General features: G+C 41.7%; 1 protein-coding gene and 2 long non-coding RNA genes across 7 annotated transcripts in view; 2 read left to right on the top strand and 1 right to left on the bottom strand.

The window, feature by feature from the left end:
- The first annotated feature begins 21 nt into the window (after positions 1-21).
- Positions 22-7,777, top strand: LOC146891193 (uncharacterized). Its single transcript, XR_014997559.2, has 2 exons — positions 22-136; positions 1,433-7,777. It is a non-coding gene; the product is annotated as an uncharacterized LOC146891193 (long non-coding RNA).
- A 3,115-nt stretch (positions 7,778-10,892) lies between these two features.
- Positions 10,893-14,642, bottom strand: LOC125414675 (uncharacterized). Its single transcript, XR_007236333.2, has 3 exons — positions 14,549-14,642; positions 12,156-12,283; positions 10,893-11,420 (listed from the first exon to the last, which is right to left on the bottom strand). It is a non-coding gene; the product is annotated as an uncharacterized LOC125414675 (long non-coding RNA).
- Ube2d3 (ubiquitin conjugating enzyme E2 D3) overlaps positions 14,333-20,718 on the top strand; it is a 26,901-nt gene continuing 20,515 nt past the window's right edge. The window contains exons 1-2 of one of the 5 annotated variants that reach the window (XM_087897553.1): positions 14,333-14,479; positions 15,798-15,957. In XM_087897553.1, the coding sequence (XP_087753679.1) occupies positions 15,934-15,957 (24 nt within the window). In that variant the 5' untranslated portion in view covers positions 14,333-14,479; positions 15,798-15,933. Of the gene's footprint in view, positions 14,480-14,564; positions 14,826-14,852; positions 15,005-15,797; positions 15,958-20,718 lie in introns of those variants that run through there. The other 4 variants (XM_087897554.1, XM_087897552.1, XM_087897551.1 and 1 more) reach the window with 4 other exon arrangements.

Genomic DNA, 20,718 nt, shown 5'->3' with positions numbered 1-20,718 from the left:
CTCGGGCGGGCTGCGATTGGCGCGCGGCGAGTGACGTGCGCGCTGCGGAGCGCCTGTGGAGCCAGGCCTGCCACGCACCCGCGCGCCGGGCAGAGGCGAGGGACGGTGCTCTCTTCCCGGAAGCCGCCTTTCCAGAGTGAGTGTCTCCCGGTCCCTCTGCTTTGGCCTCACGGGCCCCCCAGCTGGCTGCGGGCCCCGGCCTCGTCCTTGCCAGCTCTAAGAGCACCCCAACCTGCGCAGTGCCCCGGCCCGGCCTTACAAGCTCTAAATACACCCCAATTTGCGCAGTGTCCCGGCCCGACCTAACAAGCTCTAAGAGCACCCTAACTTGCGCAGTGGCCCTGCCCGGCTTTGCGAGCTGTAAGAGCACCCCAACCCTGTGCAATGCCCAGACCCCGGCTTCACCTGCCTTGTAAGCTGGGGTTTAAAAGACACACAAAGCAGAACTACCTAGTGACTTTTCCTCCGTAACTTTGTCAGTCCTGCACAAGTAGCCTAAGGTTTTTTTTTTTTTCCTTCCGGCCACTCTGACAAATTCTAATAGTCCGAGGTTAGATTTCGTTTTTTCAGTTCCCTCTGAGGGTGAGTTGACTAAAACGCTTCGGGGAAGTGTTTTGTTTTGTTTAAAGGAAAAAAAAAAAAAAACGAGAATTTATCTTTTGTTTTTGAGAAGTCCTGTCACCCTGGCTGTCTTCAAAGTCAGGAAGCTGGTTTAACTAGAGCTTCCGACCCTCCTATCTTCATCTTCCAAATGCTGGATCTACCACGCCTGACCTGTTTCTTTGCTACAAGGGCTTGCTTCTTCTAAAACTTAAAAGTGTTTGTGAAGTTTTACTCTGTGGGCTGAAGTCAGACTTGCCAGAGTCATGCACTCGTTGTGGGGTTAAGGGCCCCTTTGGATTGTTGGGTAAGCTAGTTAGATCAGCAGGTTTGAAGGCCCCTGAAGATGGACCCCTCTTTCAGCGCCCCTTACAGTACTAGGAGCTGGAACTGCAGCTCTGATTGCTGGTCACAAAGAATGGGATCTAAATGCCATCTGGCCCTGGTGGGAAGCTGGCATTCTGACTGACTCGAAGATCTTAAGTTTGCCATCTGATGCTGAGGAGGGGAGTTTTCTCCTAAGAACAAAGACATAACCATTGTTCCCTTCCCTTAAGACTTCATCCAAACGGGCCTGTTAGGAAAATAACCGTTAGGAGAATTGTCTGTTCAAGAAACTTAGAAACTTAAATAGTACAATGCCTACTTCTAAAACATGTCACAGCGCCCTGATTTCTTACTATTGTTCACTGTCGCCTCTTGAAACTGGTCACCTCTGCAGCGTTCCCTTTGGTTGCTGCCCACTTTGAGCCCTTGTGAGTGCCCTGCAATACCATTCAATAAAATCTGCCTTTCCACTATCCTGCATCTTGTCTATTTTTTTTTGTAACAGATCACAAGGACTAGGAAGCTGAGGGGAGACTAGAGTAAGTACCTGGTAAACGTATCAGAACTTTAGAGTTCTATAGCATACAGTATTTTGTATGCTAACGTGATGACAAGTAGCTTTATTTTTTATTGGTATTTTGAAGTGGAAACTGTCTTTTGAAATGTTTAAATCTAATCTCTGATCATCTTTCACTAAAACACTAAACAAAAAAGTAGCAGATAATGAAAACCTTGAAAAATTACTGTCTATCATTTTTCACCAGATCAGGTTGTCAGGTATTTGGATGTAGAGCGTGTTCATGAGCTATGGTACAGCAATATAACCAGTACACCAAAAAGTGATGATTTAAAAGGTCAGCGTTAATATTAGAATTTAATTCCTTTTGGCAGCTTGTTTTTCTTTTTTCTTTGTCAAAGCATTCTTGCCCTCTGGACTGTCTGTTATAACCTCTGCTGCTCAGGTATACGTGCCATCCTTGTGGACGTGATTGAGCTAGTGGGTGAGTGGAAAGTAGAGTAAGGTGAAGAAGAACATTTTAGAAAGGACATTGGCTATTTATTTCTCATTATTTACTCATTTTGACAAGAGTAAAGTATGCTTTGTTGAAAGACATTCTTAAGACCTCTACAGTTTTTCATTTAGGATAAAAAGGACATCCCTCTCTTCAAAGTACAATAAGATGTTCAAGTGCTAGATTACAATTGCGTGTACTCAATGCCCTTGTCAACCTACATGATATGCCTAACATAACAATTTTTTGTTTTTCATTTCAACAATCCTGCTGTCTTGGGTGTGGTTGCTATTTCTTGCTTGTCAACTGGACTATATCTGAAATTAACCAAAACTCTGCTGTGTACACCTATGATGGATTTTTTTTCTTGAATTATTTGAAATGGGAAGACTTAATTTTAATCCAGATCTTTCGAGATGGGAAGATCCACCTTCAATCTGGGCCACACCTCCTGGCAGCCTATATAAAGGATATGGAAAAAGGAAGCTCACCTCTTTTTGCTAGCTCGCTCTTGCTCTCTTTGGCAAGTCCATTCCTTCTTTGGCATTAGAGCCTACTTTGGAATTCCAGTGTACACTGGATTCCAGCTGAGACATCCAGCTTGTGGACTGAACAGCTACTGGATTCTTAGACCTTCTAATAATAGACAGCCGGTGTTAGATTAGCTAGACCACAGCCTGTCATTCATTCTGAGATTGATAGATGATTGATTAGAGAGACAGATAAAGATATTTAGAAAGAAAGATGAGAGGTAGGTAAGTAGATAGATAGATGATAGATTCATTCTTAAGTCTGCTCCTCTAGAGAACTCTAATACATTGGGTATTCATAAGGCAACTACTGAAACTACATTCTACAAGAAGTAACATGCTTCTCTGACTACCTTATGATATCGTTCTCAACCAATTCTGGTTTTTTTGACACCAAGATGTCAACTTCAAAAAACACGAAGAAACTACCTGATAGAGAGTCTTATGTAGCTCAAGTCAACTTCAAAATCACACTCCTTCCTTTGCTTCTCAAATGCTAGGATTATATGCATATACCAGCTTTCCTTTTGATTTTTACATGATATATGACTTCCTGAGCATTGTTATCCTTAATATATCAATACTTGATATGTTTATTAAAGCTTATTTAAGATTTTTGTAAGTATAAAATGCTTACAGGATCCCTATGCAGGTAAGAAATATTTATATCTACAATCTCCCCATTCCCTATGAATTTATTTTAAATAAACTTTTAATGTATGCAAGGCATACATACAGAAAAATAGCCAAATTGCTCTACACCAATGGCACCATTAAAAAGGTAATTATATAACATTTTGTACACAACTATATTACTATATTACTTTCTCTTAATTATTACATGTCTGTCCCCCAGTGTTAACATATTCTGAGTTTTAAAACAAAATATTGTATTTACTAATACTTAACCTTTATGTAAATTAAAGTATACATGGTATATTTTGTGCCTGGCTTTATTTAACATTGTGAGATTTATCCACTGTTATGTATTAGCCTATCAGTATACCACAATTTATCCATTTTGCTGTTAATGGGTATTGAATATGTTTCCACTGTTTGGTTGAAGGCATGCTTTCAGGAATATTGTACATATTTTTTTAGTGTGCTCCTATATGCATTTTGGTGGTGATTCTCTTTGACCTAACTCACTGGTAGAATTTTTAGGTTCCTGTGACTTTGGAGGTCACTATGAAAGTAGGTCAAATATGAAAGGGAGGAACGCTTCCCAAGAAACATGGTTTCAATGAATGAGACAGATACTGTTCGTTGGCAACTTTGGGTTCCGTGTGTGTGTTATGTAAACATGTTCCTGTGTCTCTGCGTGCGTGTGTGTGTATTACATGTAGAACTTTGGTTATCTCCCCTGGTCCTCTTCATTTTATTTTTGAGAGTCTCTCACTGAACCTGGGGCTCCTGGATTTGGAAGGCTGACTGGGCAATGAGCTTTAAAAACCTGTCTCACTCTCTCAGCACTGGGGTGACAGACACATACCACACCAGGCTTTTTACATGGGTCTTTGTACTTGGGTGGCAGACATTTTATCTGTTGAACCATCTCTCCAGCCCCATGTTGGGGCTTTTTACAACTTGAAGCCAAAAGGTAGAGAAAAGGGCACTCTTCTGGTAGCAGTAAGTAAGGGATCCAATTAAGAGAAGGAATTTGGATTGCCGCTGCTCAAGGGAATACACTGTATTTGGAACATAGATTTTTTCATCAAGATTTCTCTCTATCCTCTGGCCATGGCCTACTGGTCCACTAATATACAGAGTGGGAAGTGGAGTTATTGCCCAAGGGCCGCGACTAGGACTCAGATCTTCCAGCGGCACGTGTTTCAGTCACCCTGCCCTAGGGAAGAATTCCATCCGACGCAGTTGTTGAGAGGATACTAGCATGTACAGTAAACAAAAGCAGCTGCGTCTGAGAATCCAGACAATAGGATCTGCTGAAAAGTGGGATCTAGAAAACACATTATTTTTCTCCACTGTGTGTGAAGCTAGACCAAGACCATTAGTACTCTAAGCCCACCAGAATTTAGCTGGGTCTAAAATGATTCAGGCATTACAAATTCTGATCTATATATCATGTGGGTTCTTAGACTACGTATATTAACTGAAAGCTTGAAGTTGATGAACTCTGAATTTCACATACACACTTCCTATTCGGTCCTATGAAGTTATGGCAAGCTCTACTTTGTTTTCCAGTTGCTTGTGGAAGAGCCAGATGGTTTTCTGGAAAAAACCCCAATTACTGGGCCATAGTTCTGAATCTTTGTATTACGTCAATGAACTCTTGCAGTCTTCACTAATTTGGCAGCTTCCCAATGCCTTTAAAAACATGTATGTTTGTTTTATTTTGGTTTAGCTTTTCTTGTTTGCAACAAAAGTATGAGCAAAACTTAGTTCTTCACTATCAGAAGTACAACCTAAAGAATCCTGTCTTTCCTGTCTCTGTCTCTTATACACACACACAGTCACTCACTCATTCTGGGTAACTCAGGTTGGTCTCAAACTGCAGTACTGCCTCTGGAGTGCTGGAAGTACTGACATTACACACCATGCTGGCCTCTGATTATCTCCTGTACAATAACACAACATTGATAACTTCATTGTGCAACATTGTAATGAAAGCCATACTTTATATGGTTGCTATATGCAAAAACAGACTTGAGAAAGAAGAGTAGAAATAGAAATCCAAGAGGCATCCACAGTAATGAATCAAATATGAGTTGATGAGAATCACCATAGAGAATGCAAAGAATGCTCAAGTTAGAGTCACAAGACTGGTAATTACATTGATTCTGTCACCTCTGGTAGGTCATTTAATCTGTCTGATGCTGCTTCCTTATTTACAACCAGTCACCTCATAGGCCCTAAAATATTTGGATGAAATATTAACCACTTCTGTTTAACCTATGGAATTGTCATTAGTAATGAAAAAATACGTTATACAATTTAAAATGCAGTGTGCACTGGAGATTGATGAAGGAAAAATTATGAAAGACAGATTAATATATTGAGTCTTAGTGACTAGAGAAAGATATTTACCCTAAACAGGTCAGTCAGGATAGAAAATGATTTTTTTATAACCAAGGCTAGGATTAATGAATATATAATGGTTTAATTTTAATTATAGAAATGTCCAGCAGGCAGTTAGCTAATAGCATATTAATATATTCTTAGATATTTTCAATGTGAGATTATTTAATTTTTAAGTTCTTAAAAAGATGTTACCTTCAAGAGGATCTTTATTCTCTTAATTAAAAACAACAAAAATTCACACATTTTACTTACTCAGGTTTGTTTTGTAAGATTCACTGAACATCTGCTAGGGAAAGATCTCAAAGGTGAGAAGGGGAAGTGTTGGGAGTAGTCAGGGGAGGTATATGTATCAACCTGTATACATGTATGAGTTATTGAGAAAAAATGTTCTAGGTTCTTCCCTAGCTGCTGTCCTTCGCGTGTATCATGCTAGTTATCACCTCTAGTGCCTTAGGTGCTTGTGTCTCAGAACTTGGGTCTGGATTTAGGTAAGGCTCACATGGGTGCCATTGTTTGAGGCTCTCCAGTGGTACACAGTGATGGCCTAGGCTTGAGACCAAGATGGCTCCATTCGCTTGTCTGGTATGTCAGAAGAGTAGTCTCTCCAGCATGGTGACACTCCCTGGCATCCCTGCCTTCTATGCTTGGAGGATCTCCTGAAAGCCAGGCACTGCTGACCTGCATGTCACCCGCCTTGTTTTCTATGCCTACATGTTAGAATATGTCCTCCAAAGTTCTTATGTTGAAAACAATTCCCAGCTCAGCAGTCATTGAAAGACAGGGTCTAATAAGGTGATTAGGCCATGAGGTCTTTGCCTTCAGTAATGGATTAATAGCATCGAGTGAGTTGGTTGGTTCTTAAGAGAATTTGTAGTCCTTTTGTACTCCTCAGGCCTTGTCTCCTGGTCTTACATGGGCTTGCTGGTCTTTCCACCATGTTATGAAAAGGAGGAAGGTCTTTACCCAGATGTCTCCAACTGATCTTGGATTTCCTAGCTTTGGGAAATATGAACTGAGTAGTTTATAATTTAAAAACTCACATGCCTGATGTGTTGTTTCTTATGTCTGGGCCTTTCATTTAGACACAAAATGTAAGATAGTTTCTGTTCCTCTTTAAAAAGTTAGTTTCTCTTGGTGTTTTTAAAAATTAAATGGACGAGCAACCTTAGCACTAGGTCTATCTTTACACTAAGTCTATGTGATTGTGTCTGGGCCGCCATAGCGACTGACCGACTGGCCGGTGCTAAGAGGGTAGCAGCATTTCTCTATTACGAAGCAGGCTTGGAGGCTGAACACACTCTCCTTGTGTGTCTTTTCCCTTTTGCTATGTTAGTTTGAAGCAGGATCTCTTGGAGTCCAGGCTAGCTTCAAACTATAAAACTGGCTTTGAATTCCTGATCCTTTTTCCTCTGCCTCTCGAGTGCTGGGATACAGTTGTGCATTACCAAGCCTGGCTCTGCCCTTGCCATTTTATTCTAACTTTCCTTAAATGAAGAGATTTGGTTGTACAGAATTTGGTTTTACAGAGATATTTTATTTGCCTAGTTTGTTTTCACCCAGCACATTTATGAATAACATCCTTCCTAATTCTACATTAAATAAAAGTCTTATGTTTTTACTTGAGTTCCTAGAAATGAGTTGGCATTTCCTCTTACTTAGAAATAAGACCTGAGTTTCTCAGTCTTAGGGAACCTTGAATTGAGAAGCAGAAGTCAATATGGGAAACTATTCTGTAGCAAAAAACTTTATGAAGTTGAAATCTCCGGTAATTGCAGCTTTAGTTGTTCCTTATAGACACTAAGTCAGTGAAATTTAGAGGGCTCTGTCATAGGTAAATCTCAAAAGTCAGAAAAGGTATACTGTATCTCAAAATTCTAAAGAAATGCAAAGTAGAGTTGACAAGATGACTCAGCAGGTAAAAGTGATTGCCACCAAGTCTGACAACCTAAATTCAATCTCCAGGGTGGTGTGGGAGAATTGTCTGTATCTGTCAATCATATTTTAATAAAACGCTGATTGGCCAGGCAGGCAGTATAGGCGGGAAAGCCAGACAGGAATTAGGGGTGGAGTAAAGAGACTGGGAGTATTCTGGAAGCAGAAGCTCCCTCAGCCATTTCTGCGCAGACCACTGAAGAGGCAACATGTAAGCTGACAGCTGAAAAAGGTACCAAGCCATATGGCTAACATAGATCAGAATAATGGGTTAAGATAAGTCATAAGAACTAGTAAGTAGCCTGACCTAATGGGCCAATCAGTTTTATAATCTTATGGAGTCTTGTGTGTGATTTTCATTGGGGTTTGCCGGATGTGGGGTACCAGGTGGGACAGATACCCCAACCAGCTGGCCCTCATGTTACACCAGGGCCTGCAATGGTAAAAAGAGAACTAACTCCCAAAAATTGTCCTCTGACAATGGCACACATGCTCACACAGACACAGAATAAATATTAAAGAAAATACAAACTAATTCATTAAAAAAAAAGGCCAGTGGCTTCCTTTGAAAAGGGAGATGAGAAATAATTTATACATACATATATAAGCACAAAGTAACACGTCAGTGCACACTTTATTTGGTGGTACTTTCTCTGGCATATAAAAATGTAAGTTACTAAGTTCTGTGCCTTAAGCATATGACTTGTACGAGTCAGTTATGTTTCTATGAGGCTGTTAAAATGTAATAATCTAGCTATGGCACATATGGGGCAATAAGGGAAAGGCAATTCCTTTATTCTGAACTAAGTACTTTTTTTTTTTCAAAAATTTCCCCTACTAGAACCTTTCAAAGTTTCATTTCTGTTGCTTTAATGAATATCTTGACAAAAAAGCAAGACAGTGTTTAAAGTGTTAAAGAAGAAAGTGTTTATTTGGCTTACACATACGAGCTGTATTTAACCCTGTAAACACAAGGGTTAAAAGAAAGTACTCCTGCTGGGCAGTGGGCGGGTACCTTTAATCCCAGCACTCTAGAGGCACAGGCAGGCCTGGTCTATAAAGTAAGTTCCAGGACAGTCAGGACTGTTACACAGAGCCTTTGTCTTGAAAAAACTAAACAACCCCCAAAACAAACTAAAAACATACATGAAAGCACGGGTGTAGGCGTCTCAAAGGCTTTGATACACCTTGTGTATCCTCCACATGGCTTCCATCACACCTTGTGTATCCTCCACATGGCTTCCATCACACCTTGTGTATCCTCTACATGGCTAGCATAGATATTTTTTCTTTTTGAATGAAATCCAATCAAGCCTTTTTATGTAAAAAAAAAATTATTCCATTCCATCGACTTCAGAATAAAAAGATTTCAAGACTTAGTCACATATTTCAGTCTTGTCTCAGTGGTGCACAATAAGGGCACACACGCAGCCAAAGTACTTGTTGCTTCCCAAACTTACTAGGTTATCTTGAGACTTTCAATGTTGTTTCTACTGCCCATGAGCTTTCCTTTTTCCAGCTCTGCTTCACTTTCTCATTTACACTGCTCTGGTTAGAAAACAAATTATTCTATCAACAATCTGTATTACGTTAAAATTTGGTCTAAACTAGTTATGATGGTGTAGCCTGCAATCTCAGCACTCCAGAATCTAACACAGAAGAATCAAACTTAGGCCAGCCTGGTACATGAGTTTGAGGTCAGTCTTGAATTATAAGTGGATTAGTGTTTTGTTTTGTTTTGAATGTGTATGGGTATTTTCCCTACACATGTATCTGTGTACTGCATGTACTGTGGTGCCTGTGGTGGACATATGACCTCCTGGGTTACATCTGGAATTACAGATGGTTGTTGGTTGTGAGCCACAGTGTGGGTGCTGGGAATAGAAACCAGATCCTCTGGAAGAGTCCAGTGCTCTTTCATTGCTGAACCATCTCTCAAGCTCCTGAGATTGTTTTTAAAAACTGTACGTGTAAGTTATGTTTGTTGAAAGGCAGAATGCCTTTGAAACATAAGAACATTATAGTGACTTTATTTCAAGCTAACACATAAAAGTGCTAATTAATTTTGTGAAACTAAGGGACAATAATAGTATTAAACTGAATTCTGTGTTCTAAAGCAAAAGCAAAGAGGAACGCATTAATTACAGTTTCCCAAAGAAATACTGGAATTGGCTCTGACACTATCACGAAGGCCACTAAGTCCCAAAACGTTACTTTTATATAATGTTGAACAAGTAAAGGTAGTTGGGATAATTCAATCCAAGTCTGAGGGTCCAGAGGGTCGAGTGGAGGGAGTTATAAGAGCTGCATTGTGAATCCAAAGGTCAGAAAACCACAAGTACTGATGTCCACTGGGGCCGTAGAAGATGCAAGTAAGAAAAAAGAAGCAAGTTTCCTTTCCTCTGCAATTGAATTTTATTCAAAATCTCAATGAATTGAAAAACTCTTGTTTGCATTGAGGGCAGGCTTCTTAGGTCTCAGTCCACTGATTTCAAAGGGGAATCTCGCTCAAGAATACCCTAAGGATTCACCAGGAATAGTTTTTTACCAACCATCTGGGCATCCGTCGACCCAGTCAAGTTGACACATAACGTGTCAAAGTTAGCCATCACAAATACTTTTCATATAGCTGGGATGCTGTCCCTTCCCTAGAATAGGTTTTTGAAAAGTGTTTACTTTTCTCTTAACTTAAATATTATGATATAAAATTAACAAGATTTAAAATACTGATAAGGTGTTAATACATACTGTATAACATGATAGAGTAAGAAAAGTAATTGCTTAATATTTGTAGATATATAAAAAGTACATATGTACACACACATGAATTCATTAAAAAAAAATTCATGCCAAGCAAGAGAAAAAGCTTTCCTGCTTACTTTTTGTTTGCAGGGATTATTTCAAGGATAGTTTAAGTTAGCTTGTAACATTTTCCTTCCTACTTGTTTCTGCAGATCTCATTTTAGCCTGGCCTAGAACTCAGCAGTAGCCCAGGCTGACCTTAATTCATGATCCCCTTGCTTTGCTTCTTAGGTGCTGGGATTACAGATGTGTGCCACCAGATGCCAGTATTCTGTTGTTTAGTGCAATTCTGTTCCATAGATACATTACCCAAATCAACTGCTAAGTATCTGGGTTGCTTGTTTTTGAATATCATGACTAATAGCAACTATGAACATTTGTGTATATGTTTCCTGTAGGAAAAAAAATACACTAATTTTTTCTTCTAATCTCAAAGATTTGTGCATGGCTCATTACTGTCCAAACCCTACCAATTTAAGATTGAAATGATGTTTTCAACATGAAAGCACAGCTTTTGTTTTGAAACCCTGTTATTATGTAACCCAGGTTGGCCTCCAACCAGAGCGCTCCTTCCTCTAGCTCCGGTGCTGGGATTACAAGAGTGTGACACCATGCCCACCCAAAATACAATTTTCTCAAGCAGTATTAATTGAACTTTGTAAGAACGATATTTTATTTTTTAAAAAAAAATGATGTTTTAAACCAGAGAGTATAAATTTAATTGGATTTTTATGCAAGCAATATATATGTTTCACTTGGGCTCCAAATCATGTATTTGTAGGATATGCAAATAAGCTTTAAATATAAAATCTTATATTTTATTGCGTAAATATGTATTGACTGAGGATGCTTTTTAGACAGGGTTTCATGACATACATGCTGGCCTCAAACTTTAAAAAGATTTATGCATTGAGTGTTTTGCCTCCATGTATTTATTTAATACATGCATGCCTGGTGCCCATGGAGGCGAGAAGGCAACAGGTCCACTGGAACTGGAGTTAAGGATGGTTGTGGGCCACTGTGAAGATGCTTTGTATTGAACCTCATCCTCTGGAAGAGCGACAAGAGTTCTTAACTTCTGAGGATGACCTTGAATTCCTGATCCTTCTGCCTCTATCTCCTAAGATTAGGATTATAGGCCTTCAATGTCATACCCAGATAAAACATTGTATCTTCACTAAAAAAAAAAATTGAATTTCTTCAATTAATGATGTAGAAGATAAACACCATAGTTTCAGCCAAAGCTACTTTTCAATGTATGTTAATGTATCATCACATTACAATTTTCATAAATACAGACAATACCATTCTCTTCATCATTCTTTCAAAATGTGGGTCTTTATTAACCTATTAGATCCAACTGTGTTTATTTGTATTTCTTCTGAGTAAAGAGTTTTACATATCCTAAGCAGACCTTGAACTTGAAACAAGAATAGGATAAACTTCACCACACCCACTGCTGCTCTAACCCCGAGTGCTGGGGTTACAGGAACTGAGCGTAGGGCTTCATGTGTGCTCTGGACACACACTGAACCCACTGAGCTGTTCTGTGTCTATAAAACTTACTCATACCATGTTTGCTTTCTTTCTCTCTCTCAGTTTTTCATGACAAAGTTTCGCTGTGTAGCTTAGAGCCCATCCTGAAACTCACTCTGTAGACCAGGCTGGCCTTGAACTCACAGAGATTCTCCTACCTTTGCCTCCTGAGTGCTGGGATTAAAGGCATGCACCACCACCATCCAACTCTTGCTTTCTCTTAAAAATGATAACTGTACTTCAAAGTCTTTATAGTATGAAGTTTAATATACGTATCTATAAATATGTATGTGTATTTATATATGAAACATTATTTTGAGACAGGTCAACAGCTTTAATGAACTGCCCACATATTTTTAAACACAAGAACTCTGACCTTGGGCTGGAGAGATGGCTCAGTGGTTAAGAGCATTGCCTGCTCTTCCAAAGGTCCTGAGTTCAATTCCAGGCAACCACATGGTGGCTCACAACCATCTGTAATGATGTCTGGTGCCCTCTTCTGGCCTGCAGGCATACACATAGAAGAATGTATACATAATAAATAAATAAATATTAAAAAAAAGAACTCTGACGTCAAATTTGTCCCACTATGCTGTGCTTTGTTGCATAGCTATGAAGTTTCAGTGTACTTTTACGTTGAAACTTGTTAGATTAGGGTAACGAAAACTGGTTTATTTGAAACTTCTTCATTGTCCTCCCTTTATGTTAAGTTCCTGATTGGTAGGTTCCAGTGTTTCCCACTAATCACTGCACCCTGGCTTCCGAAGGTACAAATGGAAAAAGAAGTCAAATTAGATTCAGCTGTCAATTTAAAACACAAATATAAAACTCCATTTAGTAAATCTGAAGTTAAAATGAATACCTGCTTTCAACTTAATAGGTCTGTCCCCTTTGTATGACAAGAACCTGTGCCCTAGTTTCTTCATTTGTAAGAAAGAGCTTATTTGTAGAAATAAGAACAGTGCCTGGTACATCATTTTCATTAATATAATCTCTACATATTATTACTTCAATATATTGCACATTCACCATCATGTATTTGTTCAGTTAAATGTATGAGCTGTGGTTGATAACTGAGCAAGGAGCAGCAGTGTGTGGAGGGGGTAATGAGGACACAGTTGGCGTATGTATGTATGATATTGTCACAGGGAAACCCATTATTTGTATGATATCATAAAAAGGTAAGCATTGATGTAACCTGTCCAGCCTACAGTGTCAGTGTCCATTCACATTATGACATTTAAAACACAGCAGCTGAGAAAGGGCAGGCATCATTTATCTAGTAGTGAAGAAGGAAACCTGTAAGATGTGGAACCAGACCAGTGTCATAAATAGGAAAGAGCAGTAAGAACTCCCATCTGGGTTTCTCCCAACACCCCAATGCCTAATTCTTTGCTTCTACTTAAACTGGTTAACCTGAAGACAGAAGAATGGATTGTTTTCAGGGAGGAGGAAGTGTCAGAGGTGGCCAGGAGAGCATGAAGTAAGTACTCAGCGTTTTATAACTCAGAAGTGGTCCACATAATCTCTATCAGTTGGGAGCTTGTTGTAATGTATAATCCCGGGCTTCTCCTCAGGTTTACTAAATCAAAATCAGCATTTTAAACTACAGGTGATTCCTATGGACACTATTTGAAGCAGCTGTATTTCACTAATTGGCTATAATACATATTATATAGTGTGTATACATGTATATGTATAGTACAGAATATATACCCTTATTCTTAGATTGTACCTTAGAGCCTTCGTCACTTTTTATCATTTTAATTAGAGAATATTGTCTGCAACAGAATTTTCAAAATTCAACTTATTTCCATGTATTCCTGAATGATTAGAAAACCCTAAAGTAGGTTAACACTTTCTGTCTTTAAAAAATTAAAGGTTTAGTTTTTAACCTAAAGGATACACTAGATGACAAACAGCCCTCTACACCTTAAACACGGCAGATTAAAAACTGGGCAGTGGTACACTTTGAGATCTCACCCACTGAATTTAATCTAGACTTATTCCCTCATGTTTTGCCACTTTGGGGCTCAAAAACTGAAACGGCAACGGGAGAAAGAAGATTCTATTCCTCTCGCTGTTCCACACATGACTTTGCCTGACATGGGGGACCAAGGCTCAATGCAATCCGATCACAATTAAACCGCATTGTTAAGGTTGTGATAATGCAGACCCCTGCAGGCCGCTGCTCGGATTGGGCCCTCGGGGTTTAGCATGCACATCGTCCCGCACGTGGCAGCGCTATCAGCACTCAGCCGGGATCTGTTTCAAATTACCGTCCCTAATTTCAGGGGAGCCTCCTCCCGCGGCTCAATCCCTCCGAGGACCACGGGAAGAAATCTCCATCACCTGGGCCACCGGAAACCGGGACCCCGCGGCCCCTCCCACAGCGCACCCCCGATTGGACGCCGAGCGGGAGCCGCGTCTGCGCGCGAGCGCCGGCCGGCCTGGGGAATTCCATTTCCTCTCCCGCCCACCAGCATCAGCACTCAGGGGCGGTGCTCTCCGCCCAGGACCCGCCCAGTGAGAACTTGGGGGGGGGGGGAGAGAGGACCGGCGCGTCTCGCGATAATTTGCGGGTTTGGGGGCGGGCCCCAGGCAGGAAGAGAGCACAAAACTGCCCTTAAGTCATTGCAGCCCCGGAGCTCCGGTGAGCCTACCACGAGGTTCTCGCGAGATCCGCCGCCTCCATACCAAGTGAGGAAACCGGGGGCCACTGTAGGGAGGGGCGTGGGGCCTCAACCGCGCAGCTGCCGCTTCCATTACCTTCCTCCTAAGGTCTCCTTCCGGTTCTCGATGCTTCTCTGGGTCTAAGGGTTTCCGCCACTCGTCTACCCTCCCCCTCAGCCCATGACCCGCCTCCGTCCCCCGCCCTCCCGGCCCGACCTCCGATCAGTCTAGTAAGAAGGTGCTGTCCCGACCGGGAGACGGCAAGAGGGTGGCGCGTCCAATCGGGCCTGGACGAGGGAGGCAAACCGCTCCCTTCCAACCCTCGGCTCGCCCCGCGCTCGCGACGGCGGCGTTGGCGGACGGATACGCGGCGGTGAATAGGCGGGCGGGCGGCGGGGGGGGAGGGGCGGAGCGTGGCAGCTGGCAGTAGTTCCGTCAGAGCGGACATCTTGTGGCTGTGCCGTGCGCGTGAGCCCCGTAGGGCCGGGGAGGCACCAGCTGCCGCGCGGGGAGGAGGCCGAGGCCGCAGCTCGAGGGAGGCCCCGGCCCTCTGTACGCGTGGGGTGTGGACGGCTCGGCCGAGGGGGGTGAGAGGGAGGGCGGGGGGGGGGCCGGTGCGGCGCCCCGGGCTGTGGGCGGCCCGAGTGGGCAGCCCTCGGGGCTGGGTGGGGTAAGGGTGGGAAGGCCGGCGAGGCCGAGACCCGATGTGGAGGGGGGGGGGTCCGGACATGGGCGCGTCCTCGCGCCGGAGCTGAGCTTGGTGGCCGCCGGGCGCGTGGTGGAGGAGGAGGAGGAGGAGGAGGAGGAGGTGGTGGCTGGGCGCGCGCACGTAGGAGCGCGCTGTAAGGCGGAGAGTAAGGTGGTGTCAGGGGCGACACGGAACAGCCCTGGCTGTTGGGACGGCAGCACCCAGGAGCCCCGTTGCCCTGTGCCGGCCCGCCGACCTTTGGAGCAGAAACCGAAAGGAGCCCGGCGCCGGGCCGGAGCCTCCCGCTCCCCTCCCCCTTGCCTTTCTTTGCCCTAGTGACGCCGGCCTAGCGCCGACTAGGCCCGGGCTCCTCCTCTGCCCGGCTCTGGACCCTGCCCCGCACCCACCCCTTTCTCCTCCGCCTCTTCCTCTCCCACCCGGGGCTCTTCCCTTTCGAGAGGCCGGGAAGTTAAACTTGTAACCTCCTCTCGACTCTTCCCGTCACCCTCGCCCTCGCTGGGCGAGCCGCGGATCGAAGTAGTTGGTGGCTTTGCTTACCCCACCCTCCCCGGATCGCGACGGTTTTCAGGGATCTGGCATCAGCAGGGTTTCTCCAAGGCCTTGGCGAGTGGCTGATCTGCTCCGTTTTTGCAAAAGGCGCCTGTGTCTGGCAGAGCCGGTGTGAGAAGAAGAGACAGACCTTCCTCGCCGCCGGGATAATCAGGAGTTTTGGCCGGACCTTTGAGTAGAGTACACATCGGGAGAGTGAGGAGCCCGGCGAAAAGCACAGACTATGGCGCTGAAACGGATTAATAAGGTAAGTTGTTGGAACTAAGTGGTCCGGACCGGGGCCTGGGAAGGAAGGAAGGCTTGGGCCCAGAGAAAAGTGTGCGGGTGGGATACAGTTCTGGAAATGCCCTTTCTTGGGCTGCCTCTTGCGTTAGCAGAACGCGGGTGTACTTTCTGAAGTGAGCTTTTGGTTGGGGGAGCTGAACGCTTTGGGCAAGAGAAATGTTAAAGGCTGAGTTTGTTTCGCTAGAATCTGCAAAATCTGGGTGAGAGCGTAGCGTTTAGGCACGCCGGTTTTCTGCCTCACGAAGTTAGTCCGGTTTGGGAAGTGGAGTTGTGTAGAGCCCTGGGGCAAATGTCATAGTACTGCTTCCTAATCTTGGTTCTTCAAAACTTATTTTAGCTGCTATGCCTATGGGCCTTCTAGGAAGAGAGGAACGAAACAGATGAAAAGAAAAGGTTTTGTTGCGAACTTTGCTGAGGATCAGAGTATTATAAACATAACCTCGGTTTGCTAAAAGGTAGTGACGAAGTCTGCCCAGAAGCTTAACCCAATCTGGGCAGTTACACAAGACCAAGTCGGGTTGGGAGGAGGTGGACTGGCACTGTTGCCACTTCCTGTGTTGTGTGGTCACCCGAAGCTATTTATCTGAGGCACCGGGAACTGATGTAAATGCCTTCAAGAGATCCGTGGGGGGGTGGGGGTTGACAGTGGACAAACTGTTTTTGTTTAGAACCCTTAAAGAGGCTTGTTTCAGCAGTTCAGTTAATTTGATAATTTATCGATTTAAGTTGAAAAGAAACCAGGATTTTTCAGAACTAGTTGTCTGAGCAGAACTACCTCCTCGGATGGTTTCGTCTTATTTTCTTCCTCTTAACTTCTATCCCGCATTTTAAGATGGCGGCTGCTTTAACTTGCTCGGGTTCTTTCCGGCATCTCCTTTTCTAATAATACGAAGTAATCTGTTAAGCATTAATCATTTTTTATCTGGCTGTAGAGAGTTCAGAGATCCTCTGCTTCCAAGTCTTAAAACATAAATTCACACTCTCAGATTGGATTTGTCTTAATTTATGCGTGTGTGGTGTACGTGGTTCTTGCACAATCGAGAGGGTGGAGTATTTTACAGCTAACTTGAAAAAAATGTCATGAAATAAAAGCAGTCTTAGCAGAAAAAAAAAACAAAATAGAAAGGTGCGGTGTTAGAAACTGGCTCTTGGAGGATAGCTTTGAGAGTCTGTGAAGGGAAGGCCAGGATCTGGGTTGGCTGTGGTGGGGCTGTCTGATGCTACTTGTTTACAGTTATTTACTGTGTTTAGCTTGCTAGGTTTAATTGGCAAAGCTGGAGTTCCGTGAAAGTTAGAATCTTACCTGAATCTACTGATACTGAAATCTGAATTCTTGGCATGTCAGTGTGTAATCATTGTAGTTTTATGCAAAACACTAACTGGACTCTTGTATTCTTGATGATATGCAAAGGAGGAAAGCAAAACCTTAGGATTCAAGACTTTGAATAGATAATTTTAGAATAATCACTTAACTGTGACCATTTTGGGGGTGAATCTCCCATTAGCGAAGCATTGGTCTTTCCTCTCTGTGTGTGTGTGTGTGTGTGTGTGTGTGTGTGTATGTACACGTACACAGAGACTATAACTTTCAGTACTGATGAAAATAATTCAGATCTGTAGCTGTTTATAAATGTAAAAATTACTTGAAGGGGAGGTCTTACTGATTTTTTTTCTTTTACAGGTGATATTCAGCTGTTCTACCACCATTTTAATGACTTAAAAGTTCTAGAGAGGCAGTGATGGTTAAGTGTGAACATTTGTAATAAAATGCTTGACGTTAGAATCAAGCAAGTTTATCCAGGAGCCAAATCAATATAAGGAGTTTGTCTAGTTAGAGATGACAGAAAACAGATGGTTTGAAGAATTATGTGTTGATACTTGATATGTAAACTTTGTACGTTGGAGAAATATTTATATACCACACGACTGATTCAACTTGTAGGGCATTTCCAATTTACCCCGTGTGTGTGTGTGTGTGTGTGTGTGTGTGTGTGTGTGTGTGTGTAGTCAGAATCATGAGACTTCTTTTTAAATGGCAGCCAGATGCAGGCATAGTTTTTGAAAGTTCAGAAAGAGGATTTTGGGGGGGGGCATCATTTCTGTCAAAATAAGGACCAGTTAGCCGTTGTCATTTTTTTTTTTCGTATTGTTCCCTGTTTTGAATTTATTCTTCTGATTACCCCCAGTGAGTATTAGTATGACTGTAGTTCTCAGTGTTTTATTAAAATTCTTATACCACTGTGAACTTTAGAGATAAACTGGAATAAGTTGATTTTTTTTTAATTTTAACAGTAATTTTTCTTAGTAATTTTGACTGTTTTTTCTAAGACCAAATAACCTTTTGCTGTATTTGTTATTTGGACCAAATTCTAGTATGGCCCTGTTCCTAAACACGCATTTTAAAAGCTAAATTCAAATCTGTTTGGGGGGTTTTAAGAAATTTTACTGTTCCAAAGAAAAGTGACTGTTACATATTTGGGGAACTTTGAGAACCTTGTATTAAAGATTGAAGAGAAACCAAGCCACAAGTGTTTTTGTTTTAAAGTATTTGCAATGCTTCACAACTTTTAAACAGTATTTTCTAAGTAATTTTCTTATAGCAAATGTGAAAAAGTAGGTACAGTTGACTTTCTTCACTGTGAAGAATTAAGTCACTGTTAAATTTAAAAAACAAAACCTCATCCAGGTGTTGATGTAGCAGAGTTGGGACTATAACCCAGGCAATCTAGATTGTTTGGTAACCTCTGCATTTTTATACCATTCTTCTTGTGCTAGCTAAGACCTAGTGTAGGCTCTTGTGTAGTAGACCTCACAACAACCATGTGAGATACTCCATTTTATGGATGAAGTAACAGCACGGAAGTTGAGTTTTGATTTGTTGAGTCACAACTAGTGAGTAATGGGTTTCTAATACGATGGGTCGTCTTTTGGACCATTTTAGTTGCTACTAAATGAATACTACTTTTTGTTTTCTACCTCATATATAAATAATGAGGATTTAGTTTGATTTTTATGTTATAACTAACTTGTAAATTGAGACTGTATTTAATTCTTAGGTAATTTTGTTCTGGGCTAGAAACTGCTGTGTATTAAGTGCTGGGATTCTCTTAAAATACACAAAGTTCAAGCTTTGTGGGCAGATAGGTTTGTCCTGTGTGGTGGTGTGTGTTTGGGGGGCTTAATTGGTCCTCGAGGCTTATCCTTCATCTGATTATCTGCTGTGTTAAATTCTGTTTGCTAGCACATGAAGGTTAAGTTGAATATTCTTCACAACACTAGAGAAAGATACTTGTGTAACTTGTGTATTGTCAAACTTTTACATGTTGCTTCTTAGGTTCAAGTGCCTCTTAATAGTCAAGTCAGTTCTTGGTTCTCAGTTTTTGTGGGGTTTTTTTGTTTTTTTGTTTGTTTTGTTTTTTTAAATTGGGTTCTTGGGGGTGCTGTTGGTGAAGGGAAACACTTTGTATGGTGTAGAAGTTAGTGCCTCTGGAGTCAGGTCTCTTCTAACTTTACCTATAGGTTCTGTCTAGAGATTGAGCTCAGAGTGTTTGCATCTAAACAAGCACCTTTATGCACTATGAGCCATCTTGCCAGCCCCAACTTCTTAATGTTGAGATTAAAATGTTTCAGCTTAAATTTTGAGGCAAGGTTGTCACACAAAAGCTGGCCTGGAGTGAGGCATTTCCGTCTCAGCCCTCTTGAGTGCTAGATTATGATGATTATAGGACTGGGCCGGTATGCACAGCTTCCTGATTGTGCTTTTAGTCATCTATTTGTTTAATTTATTTTTGTACTTTGATTTTTGAGGTTGGGTTTAACTTTATAGCATTGGTCTCGAATTTAGAGCAATCCTGCCTCTGCCTCCCACCAAACCCAGATGCATTGTGGTTCTTAATAGAAGTATCTTCTCTTTCTGTATACAAGAGCTATTGTTTAGGTAAGTTTTTACGTTTAATTTTTATTTCAGAAGTTTCTGGCTTTTTAAACTAACATTTAAGAAATGTTAGTTCCTTACTGAGTCATCACTAGAATTACTTCCAGAAGATACTGACAAAACATGATCTGAACAAACTTCACAGAGCTGCAGACATTAAGGAATCAAAAAGAATCTTGCTCTTAGTTAGAAACCTGGGGTTAATTTCATCAGTACTTCACTAGGGTTGTAATTGTATGAAGTGTTACCAGAGGATAAGAAATATATTGTCATTCATGAGAATCTGCTTTGGTTGGGAAAATAACAAGCATTAAACACATTCATGTGTTTCATCACTTTGTATAACTTATTCACAAGGGTTTATCAAAATTCTTTGCTATTCTGTATCATAATTGGGGTTTTGGAGGTTTGCTACCATGACCGTGAGCTTAATTCAAAAATCAGTAATGTTAATGAGTGTGTTTACTATCTGAATGTATAGCCAGTTTACCTTATCATGTATTCTTAAAATTCCCCAGGCAGCTAGGGTGGTACGTGCTTATAGTCTGCATTCTAGGGACTAAGGTCTGGCAATATAGGTAGGAAGTGACTTTAGCAATGTAGCTTACAAATCCCGACTTAATACAAAGCAACATATCTTCAGGTGAGGGGGGGGAGTTTATATATTTTTTTTTTAATCCTTTAGGGATCTTTCAGATAACTTTATGGCTGATTTTGTCCTGTTTAAATTTTTGGATTCTCTCATTTGTGGTTTAGTATTTTTTGGTTGGATGTTTGAGGATGGAAATA

This window comes from Myodes glareolus, chromosome 17, assembly GCF_982192425.1.
Source record: "Myodes glareolus chromosome 17, mMyoGla1.1, whole genome shotgun sequence".
NCBI classification, from domain to species: Eukaryota; Metazoa; Chordata; class Mammalia; order Rodentia; family Cricetidae; genus Myodes; species Myodes glareolus.
This window is presented reverse-complemented; position numbering and strand designations above follow the sequence as displayed.